General features: G+C 37.0%; 1 protein-coding gene across 1 annotated transcript; it reads right to left on the bottom strand.

Annotated features, from left to right (window-relative positions):
• Positions 1–562: 562 nt before the first annotated feature.
• On the bottom strand, positions 563–1,981 carry LOC135208898 (uncharacterized). The gene is made up of 2 exons (XM_064241466.1): positions 1,924–1,981; positions 563–1,350 (listed from the first exon to the last, which is right to left on the bottom strand). The coding sequence occupies exons 1-2, from the start codon at positions 1,924–1,926 to the stop codon at positions 877–879; spliced, it is 477 nt and encodes a 158-aa protein (XP_064097536.1). The 5' UTR covers positions 1,927–1,981; the 3' UTR covers positions 563–876.
• Positions 1,982–11,255: the final 9,274 nt, after the last annotated feature.

The raw sequence follows: 11,255 nt of genomic DNA, 5'->3' as shown, positions 1-11,255 counted from the left end.
GATACTTATAGTGGGAAATTTATTTGAATATGCGCAATTGTTTTTGCCAATTATAGGTCTTCTAACACCCACTACTATATGAAAGTCCAAGCTAACTAACCCTGCATCTCTGACGTCACTCCTTTCAATATTTAAGCTAGCTTTTATCTTTACCAGATATTCTCTGTGTCATCCTCGGTGTTGGTAAATCCACACACACTTCCCTTTTGGTAGCAGTATCTTTAAAAATAGTTTTTCTCGACATGAATCTTTTTTTTATCTCTGAAATTCAATCTTAAGAGCAACCTGGTCAGGGACTGTCGGAACTCATCGTAATTTATGACTTGCAAGACAAAAAGGACCTATGGTCGCCTGTTGGTGTTACTTAGTATCTCTAAGCACTGAAATTCTACCTCTATTCTGTGCTGGTTACGACCTTAAGTCTACATTTAATCTATCCCAACCTTTTCATTTCGGAGCTCATGTACGTGTTCAATTTTTCAAATGGAAATCTAGAGTATTTTTTCTGTCAACTAAAAATACAACATACATATAAAGTTTCTTTATTGAAAACTGACAAGAAGTTACATATGATATAACCAATAAGTTACATATAATGTTACCAAGAAACGCACGTATGAAAGTCACAGAAATAATGTTATAGCTTTCCTTTCCGATAATCTCAGGGGAACAATTAATGATAAAGCTGAGAATAATCAGTTATGCCAGAATGTAATCATTGTTAAATCCGTTGTTTCCGGGTGTATTTACAGAAGATGAAGTGATAAATCTGATATTCCAGAATGCGTCTCTTGGTCCATTCGACGTTTCTTGGTGGATTTCTGTACAAATCAGCGTTGTCGTATGAAGGATTCATTAGCCCGGCGCCTTTTACTTTCAGTGATAACCGCCGTGTCCGTGGCCGTGTCCTCCGTGGCCGTGTCCTCCATGGCCATATCCTCCATGACCATGTCCATGTCCCCCATGGCCATACCCACCATGACCGTGGCCGTGTCCACCGTGGCCATAACCACCATGTCCGTGACCGCCATGTCCACCGTGGCCGCCATGTCCACCATGGCCATATCCGCCGTGTCCATGACCATCTCCACCATGGCCATATCCCCCATGCCCGTGGCCGTGTCCACCATGGCCATGCCCACCATGTCCATAACCACCATGGCCATGACCATGCCCGCCATGACCAAAGCCCCCGTGCCCATGACCGTGTCCGCCGTGGCCGTAGCCACCATGCCCATGGCCATGTCCACCATGTCCACCATGTCCATGACCGTATCCGGAGTCAGGGATGGGGCCAGCCATCGCGACGACTACCATCATTGCCGAAGCAAGAAGAATGATGGCGAGCTTCTGTAGAAGTTAATGCAAAATAGCGGTGATGAATTGGGTAATCAAGTAATTATGACCAGAGCGCGAAGAAACAATGATATTTCCCAATAGCCTCCTAAGTAGCTCTTCTCTTTGTTGTATGACAACGGTTAAAAATCTTGAAGACAACTATGATCAAACGCAAAAATCGTTTTAAGTGACAATTATAACTTTGGAATTATACATATACATATATAGATAAAGGTTTTGCCACGGAGAAAATGAAAGGCGAGAGAGCCAAGAGCTTTCGGCCTAACACGACCCTTTACTTAGGCACAAGTAAAGGGTCGTGCTAGACAGAAAGTTCTTGGCTCTATCACCTTTCATTTTCCTCCGTGGCAAAATCTTTATTTATACATAGCATCACGTTTTATATACTTCGTGATCATGTTATTCATATACATATATCAGAGTGTTTGTGTCTGTGAGTATGTATATATGTAACTGCTTTTATTTTCATTTGCGGTGTATACGTGTACACTTGTGTTAATGCATTCAGATATATAATGCGATAAAGCAAAAATATACGTTTGCCTCTGTGTGCAAACTAGTTACCATTGCAATTGCCGTGGATTAGAAGTGTCGAAGTCGAGGTTCGTCTGAGGACTGGATGCTGTCCCAGCCTCCATCTCAACTTATATACTATAAGTCCTTTTGCATTTCCCCACCACAGCATTTCACTCACACTCCTTTGGTAAGTCGCTCGATGAAGAAAGCGAGCTGGAGAAATTCCTCCACGTCTCTGTCGCAGAGTTTCATTCGAAAATATTCAGCCATTCAGATGGACGAAGCACAATCAGAAGACATTATGTAACCTCAGTCTCTGCACTTTCAGTCGGCACGTTGGCTGACTGTCAACTGTTCGTCTCTCTGCTGCCATGACTCTTTCCGCTTCCTTCGTTGCCTTTCATGTAGGTATGGAGGCCAAAGGCATGGCCCGGTCCCGAACTAAAAAAAAGGATGAGAAAGGGTTATGTTTTGTGGCCATGGTCTAACCCTGAAGGAAACTTCAGACAGGTGATTGCCTCAAAGTACTACTTAGCGAGTTTCGTCATACTTGGATGAGCCTTCCGTGTAAGTATATGCACCGTGGGTATGTGAGGCGTCTGCTGATCGCTGCAAAACGAAAATTGGGATAAAAAAAAATTTATCCTTGCTCATGATGACACCCTGAGAGAGATTATATATCACTTACCTTTACCCAAGTCGATGACGAAGGCCTTTGTAACGACTTTGAATACCATTAAATCAATATCATTCACAATGACATCAAAGACTTCGTAGGTAACATATAGTATGTATTTCTTTGTTTATCTAGTTATTTGTCTCTTTATCCTCATTTACCTTTTATTTTCTCGTTTTTTTTCGTATGTGGCTATGCTGTCTTGTGATCACTGTGGATGCCTATATGATAAATGCTGTCAACTAATCGAACTCTTTTGTAAAAACAGAAAACGGGAGCAGAAGAACATTCGGTCAAAATAGAAAACGGGAGCATAAGAACTGAACCGGTAAAGAAAACGAGAAGGGTCAATTAAGACCAATCAATTGCGCGTTCTTATAGTGAACAAAGCCCACAGTTGGCCTTAAACTTCAGAGGTCTCAGTTAACGGGCTACATTTCATTTAGCATTCGAGAGCAGATTTGCAGCTGTTCCCTTTTCCACACTACGGGATTCTGTCCCTGTGGTGAAATTACTCGGCAAATCATTGGTTATTTGTTTGTCCTAATATGGAGTGACTTGTGTAGGAACACCAGGAATATCCAGTCACTTAGTTCTTTGAGTAATTTTTGTTATGTTTTTATTTATTACTGAGTCGTCATTACTACACCCACTCACTGACGACTTATCACCAATTAGTCATGACGTATTGCCTCTCACACCAGCCCTCAATGGTCTACTGAAATCTCAGATACAACTTTTCTTTGTTACCATCAGGGACAATAAGCACACCTTCACCTCTCGCAGTTTATTCTTTTAGCCCGACTAATTCGAAAGTGGAATCCATCAAAGAAGTTTCTGAAAAATCATACCAGATTTTCTGTCTCAAGGTTACTTCCACGGCCAGTCACCAAAACAATTTTTATCGCCTTTATTGAATCTTTTAGTGCAAAGGACCTGGAATGGTGACCCAATCAACTTGCCATGTCCACACCTGACGGAAAAATCAAGATGAAAAAACATGGTGAAATGCAGCGATAGAGTTAGAAGTCAGTCCCGACTGTCTTTGCATGAAAAGAAATTATAATAATTGCATGATGAATACAAATTTTCATAAGTGAGGCGGGAATTAAATGGATGAATAACGCACGAGGCGTGATTTTAACGAAAAATGTGACAGGCACTAACTACATTCCCTAGCAGCCTGGTAAGAGCAGCAAGATGAAGAATGAGTTGCAACAGATCAGTAGATCATATTGTTCAACTGGTAGTTTTTTTTAATGAAATCCGTGTCACTCTCTCCCCGTTCACGCAATTGACAAACCGCTTCGACTCTCGGCGTCCAAGAAACGTGAGCGAAACAGAAACAGTAAAATGCTTCACTAGCGACGACAAATCTTTGGCGACAGGATTGCAAAAATTTGTCGAATACCTTTTGCGTCACGTTACGTTTTTTTCCAGATTAAACGTGTAATCGACTGAATTAACTTTCATAATGATGCCTCTCACACGATATATATATATATATATATATATATATATATATATATATATATATATATATATATATATATATATATATATATATATATATATATATATATATATTATATATATATATATATATATATATATATATATATATATATATATATATATATATTATATAAAGACTATATATATATATATATATATATATATATAGTATATATATATATATATATATATATATATATATATATATATATATATATATATATATATATATATATATATATATATATATAGATATATATATATATATGTATATATATATATATATATATATATTATTCGAGCTACAAATGTCCTTTAATATCTAATTCGCTCTACCTCGGAATTGACATATTTTCATATATGTACCGAAGGGGAATTTTTAGTTGATAATAATTTCGTCCCCTCATGGGATTGAACCACCATCCAGTGGACGGGAACGAAATCAGGACGGCCTAGTGACCTTATCAAGTCGGGCAACATAGAGGCTATAAGTTTATATCGATTCTGGCCTTACAAATTCACCATCAAACTCGGTGTTTTCATAATTAGAATCGATATGAAACCCCCTTTACCATGTTAGCCGATTCGAATGTTTGACCAAAGTAGCCTTGTAATGAATAATTATCACATCACCGTGATTCACATAGATCATTCGAGCTACAAATGTCCTTTAATATCTAATTCGCTCTACCTTGGAATTGATATATTTTCGTATATGTACCGAAGGGGAATTTTTAGTTGATAATAATTTCCTCCCCTCATGGGATCAAGCCACCGTCCAGTGGAAGGGAACGAAATCAGGACGGCCTAGTGACGTTATCAAATCGGCCAACAGAGTGGCTATAAGTTTATATCGATTCTAGCCTTACAAATTCACCATCGAACTCGGTGTTTTCATAATTAGAATCAATATGGAACCCCCTCTATCATGTTAGCCGATTCGGACATTTGACCAACGTAGCCTTGTAATGAAAAATTATCACATCACCATGATTCATATAGTAGATCATTCGAGCTACAAATGTCCTTTAATATCTAATTTGCTCTACCTCGGAATTGATATATTTTCATATATGTACCGAAGGGGATTTTTTAGTTGATAATAATTTCGTCCCCTCATGGGATCGAACCACCGTCCAGTGGACGGGAACGAAATCAGGACAGCCTAGTGACGTTATCAAGTCGGGCAACAGAGAGGCTATAAGTTTATATCGATTCTGGCCTTACAAATTCACCGTCGAACTCTGTGTTTTCGTAATTAGAATCAATATGAAACCCCCTCTACCATGTTAGCCGATTCGAATGTTTGACAAACGTAGCCTTGTAATGAGTAATTATCACATCACCGTGATTCATATAGATCATTCGGCTACAAATGTCCTTTAATATCTAATTCGCTCTACCTCGGAATTGATATATTTTCATATATGTACCGAAGGGGAATTTTTAGTTGATAATAATTTCCTCCCCTCATGGGATCGAACCACCGTCCAGTGGACGGGAACGAAATCAGGATGGCCTAGTGACCTTATCAAGTCGGCCAACAGAGAGGCTATAGGTTTATACCGATTCTGGCCTTGCAAATTCACCGTCGAACTCGGTGTTTTCGTAATTAGAATCGATATGAAACCACCCTCTACCATGTTAGCTGATTCGAACATTTGACCAACATAGCCTTGTAATGAATGATTATCAATTCACTGTGATTCATATAGATTATTCGAGCTACAAATGTCCTTTAATATCTAATTCGTTCTACCTCGGAATTGATATATTTTCATAAATGTACCACTGGACGATGGTTCGATCCCATGAGGGGACGAAATTATTATCAACTAAAAATTCCCCTTCGGTACATTTACGAAAATATATCAATTCTGAGGTAGAGCGAATTAGATATTAAAGGAATTTGTAGCTCAAATGATCTATATGAATCATGGTGATGTGATAATTATTCATTACAAGGCTACGTTGGTCAAACGTTCGAATTGGCTTACATGGTAGAGGGGGTTTCATATCAATTATAATTACGAAAACACTTATAGCCTCTCTGTTGCCCGACTTGATAAGGTCACTTGGCCGTCCTAATTTCGTTCCCGTCCACTGGACGGTGGTTCGATCCCATGAGGGGAGGAAATTATTATCAACTAAAAATTCCCCTTCGGTGCATATATGAAAATATATCAATTCTGAGGTAGAGCGAATTAGATATTAAAGGACATTTGTAGCTCGAATGATCTATATGAATCACGGTGATGTGATAATTATATATATATATATATATATATATATATATATATATATATATATATATATATATATATTACACCCAATCTGTGAAATTGCCCATTTCATGAAGTGGGCTAACCACTTGCCCATTTCATGAAGTGAGCAAACCACTTGCCCAGTTCATGAAATGGGCAAGTGGTTAGCCCATTTCATGAAATGGGCAGTTTCATGCATGAATCTTAAAATTTGTTCCAAACTAGTTGTTAAACCAGAAAAAGTTGTTTTAAAGTCTTTTATTAAGTGTTGTAATACAAACACTTTTAACATCATATATGATGGCATTTTTAAAGTATCTTGAATAACCCCTTCAAGCTAAATTTAGTCATGGAAGAACAAATAGCAAGTTGTGCTGCCTTGTGGCTACTGAATAATATTGTATGACATTGAAGCGCAGAAAGATTTGATCTTGGAGCAGCAGCGCGAGATTCATATATATAAAAAGGTTCTTTTTGTACCAAAGATATATTTTCATGCATCATGGCTGCCCATTTCATGAAATGGGTAAAGGTTCATTTGCCCATTTCATGAAGTGGGCTAACCACTTGCCCATTTCATGAACTGGGCAAGTGGTTTGCTCACTTCATGAAATGGGCAAGTGGTTAGCCCACTTCATGAAATGGGCAATTTCACCGATTGGGTGTATACATATATATATACATATATATATATATATATATATATATATATATATATATATATATATATATATATATATATCGTCATATTACAGGGCCGGGGTATTGAATTTTATTTTGGAGGAAACTAAAAAGATTGGCTCTATTCATAAATGCCTTTTGAAACAACAATACTGACTAGGAGTGGACTGGAACTATGCAAATAAACCTTAATAGAAAACTACTAAAACTACTTTCAAAGGATTGAAGGTGAATGTAATGTGATCCCTTACAAATATAATTGTATAAGGAAATCAGAAGAGTAAAATCACAGGAGCACTAACTGGCTCCGTGGCACTGGAGCACTAATGACTACTATGTACAGTATCAAATGTGCCACTGGATTGCAAGCAAAATCCGCTAAATCTAGAGATCACATATGCTGCATGAAAATATGGATCAAACCCTTAAAATTAACAACAATAAGCAACATTAAGTGGTGGAGCATTGTTAGCCAGTTAAGCTCCCACTGAAATCTCAGGAATACTGTCCTAAGACTTGCTACTGACAGAAAACACTGAGAGGTGCTACTGAACTACAGAAGAAGGCACACGACAGGGAAGGTCTACATGAATCTGCCAATCAGGTAATGTTGTATCACACAAAATAACAGCAAGTAAACTTACGTAAAATTATCACTGCAAAGAGAAAATTATGCAAAACATAAGAATTACCAATGGTTCCATATTACGTTAACACCACAAAATTACTGTTAGCAAAGTAGCAAATCTTAGTATCATTTCTGCAATATTTTCACAAGAATATCACAATTTCACTTATTCACGTCGGTCTCTGAAGTAGATGGAATAAATAAGGATGAGATAGGAAAAACAGTCAGAACAGGGGATGAGTGCAAGGAATAGCAGGTGAAGGGCCGACAATCAACTTCCAATGCATTTACCTTAGTCCGTGGACGAGACATGCGTACATAGATCCAGGGAGTCAGCAGAGGGCAGGATTTCAGTCGCTTGCAGTTTTACACTAGGAAACCAAAGAGATAGCACTCCTCATCAGATAGCGCCCAGGTACTTCAGGTGTGACGGTTTCAAGGGGGATTTTGGGTCAGACCTCTAGACAGAGTTCAGTCTCCGGACAGAGTAGTAGCTGTGTTCATTACCAAGGAACAGGCATGCTAGAGCAGCAGGCCGAGGCTGTCAGACATGACACCGCTTCAAAACAGACATGATACTGCAATTACTGGCTGGAACTGAATGCAATTTGTTAGGCCATGCCAGGCTATATTTCTACACAATTTCGGGAGGTTCTGGAAATATCCTGTCAAAACTGGAGTGATCTCCTTGGGGCCTTCCATCTCTGCCGCTAATCCTTACAGGTACCTGAAAAGGTCATTGAACGCCGGTAGAGGAGGTACGGAAAGAAAGGGTACAATAGGATGCGAGATTGGGTTGAGAGGTTTGGGTCGGTATGAATGCAGGTGTGAGGAGGTGGAGTCGCAGGTGCACGATGCTGCAATAACAATAATGGGGGCAAGATGTCAGGTCAGTTGAACCACATATGAGAAAGTTTGAACTCTAGCAAACTAAGGGGCTAATCTCTGTTAACGACCTTCTGGAAATCAGATTGGAGACCGAAATACAACCATATAAAAGGGGCGGCAGTCCTTTAAGCGTCATTATCCCTTTTCAAGATCTTGGGTTGTTATCGGTTTAAGGCCGGTAGGTGAATGTGACAAGGGGATGATAGGCGATAAGTCACTTTTGACCCGTCATTAAAATGAAGACCTGTTTTCCATTTACGAGACGTTGTTAAGAAACAATGGGACAGAAACTTAGTCAAAAATGTCTCACAGCTTTCCAAGATTTCACAACAACACGGATTCACTTTTACTTTATTCTTTACAGGATGCAGTTACTTTATTTCTTTTGATTTCCTTTATCTTTTGAATTCTCCCTCATTCTAAAAATTTCCCTCAAGTTATTTCTCCAAAATTTCCCTCAGTTTGTGAGTAGAAGAAGAAAATACTTGCATGTCAGAAGGACGCTCGTAATAATATATATATATATATATATATATATATATATATATATATATATATATATATATATCAGCAAAAGCCACAGGGAAAATTTTTAAAAAATGAAAAGACAGAGTGCCAAGTACTTTCGTGTATTTACCACATCTTCGGGGCACAAAGTAATACAAAACGTAAAAACTATTGAGCAAGAAAGCTCTCACAAAAGCAAAGTGGAAAAAGAATTATATATGTATGTACAATAAGGCCATTACAAACAGAAACAGCATTCGTCCAGATTACCCAACCGCTTAACACCCCAACAAGTCAAAAGAAAAAAAAAAGTAATTGCCCAATGACCCAATTACTTAAAGAAGAGAAAAACACTGACTATGCCAACCAGTTTTTTATAAAACAACTGAACTCACAATTATGAATAGTAACAATAATAACGGCACTAACAACATACTTAAAACACCAATAAACAAAGATAACTGATTGAACAATATTGTCAATATGAAATACATAAAAAAATAAATAAATAAATAAATAAATAAAAAAAAAAATTTTTTTTGACTAGTACAAAAACTTTAAGGATAATGTTAAAACTCACAAGAAATACATAAGAAGGAACTTGACAAATACACTAAATTAAAGAATAATGTTAAAACTCTTCACTATTTTATCTATGATAAGACTGTCTAATTTGTACATACCAGGGCTCAAATTTAAAAGTTTTCCAGAATAAGTCTTTATAAAAGCAGATTCAATTATATTCCTACTAATATAATCATTACAAAATAAAATCTCTTTTGCCTCTGTCCAATCAATCGCATGGTTAACATTACTAAGGTGAATAAAAAGGGCACTAGAAGTCTGTCCTGTTCTAACTGAATATTTATGTTGATTTAATCTTGTAGACAAATCTTTCCCAGTTTGGCCGATATATTTCTTATCACACCCCTGACAAGGAATTGTATAAAGGCAGCAGGTAGATGAAAATGGGGAGTTCTTTATCAGTATATTACAAACCGTATGAGCTGAGCTTTTAAAAACTAATTTTACATTAAAAAATCGAAGTACCTTAGGCAAATCATAAAAAATTCTTGTGGTATGGTAAAACTAACATATTATGGCATGAAAAAGGTTCTCTAACCCTATTTGAATAAAAAGTACCCTTGGCCATTTTTAATGCCTTGTCTATAAAAAACATCGGATATTGAAGTTTTACACCTATGTCACATATTTTTCCTATCTCTTCATCTAAAAACTCAGAACTGCATATTCTTAAGGCCCTCAAAAACATCGAAGAAAAAATAGATAATTTTACTTTACTATGATGCTCAGAGCAATAATGAACATACGAACATATATTAGTGGGCTTGCGATATACATTGAATTTAAAACTACGGATTTGTCTGTAAACTTGCACATCTAAAAAATGGTAACATTGACTCTCTTTCTTCCTCCACTGTAAATTTAATTGAGGGAACCAGATCATTCAGTTTATCTAAAAATTCTCCAATGTTTGCATTTACAGGCCATACACAAAAAATATCATCCACATAACGATACCATACAGTACCAATCGGTAAAATACTAGGTAACAGTCTGACCTCAAAAAACTCCATGTAAAGATTACTAAGCACCGGAGAAAGTGGATTCCCCATTGGCATACCAAATTTTTGTAAAAAATATTTTCCATTAAATGTAAATTTACAATCCTTAATGCAAAGCCTAATTAAGTCAACTATTACATTCGAAGGTAACGGCAAGTTATATTTAGGCAATTCCTCTGATAAAAAATTTAACAAATCGTCCACTGGAACTTTAGTAAATAATGATACAACATCGAAACTGACAATTTTAAACTCAAAAGTTGCATTAATATTGCTAAGTTTGTCTACAAAATCAACATTATTCTTAATATTACATTTTGATATTGTACCAACAACCGGCGTAAGAACTTGGACTAGCCACTTTGACAATTTATAAGACACAGAACTTACTGAACTTATAATAGGCCTAATGGGATTGTTTGGCTTATGGGTCTTAACCAAGCCATACATATATGGTAAACTGGCACACTTGACAGTAAATTGCTTAATTAGCTCATCCCTCCCCCTCAAGATACATTTCAGTTCTTTAACAAAACTACTATTCACTGTGGTTAACGGGTTATTACGTAGCTCGTCATAAGTAACAGGATCATCTAACAAATCTGACATTTTCGCTATATAGTCTTCTTTATTCA

The sequence above is a fragment of the Macrobrachium nipponense genome, chromosome 37, assembly GCF_015104395.2.
Source record: "Macrobrachium nipponense isolate FS-2020 chromosome 37, ASM1510439v2, whole genome shotgun sequence".
NCBI classification, from domain to species: Eukaryota; Metazoa; Arthropoda; class Malacostraca; order Decapoda; family Palaemonidae; genus Macrobrachium; species Macrobrachium nipponense.
The sequence above is the reverse complement of the archived record's forward strand: the minus strand, read 5'-3'. Positions and strand labels throughout refer to the sequence as shown.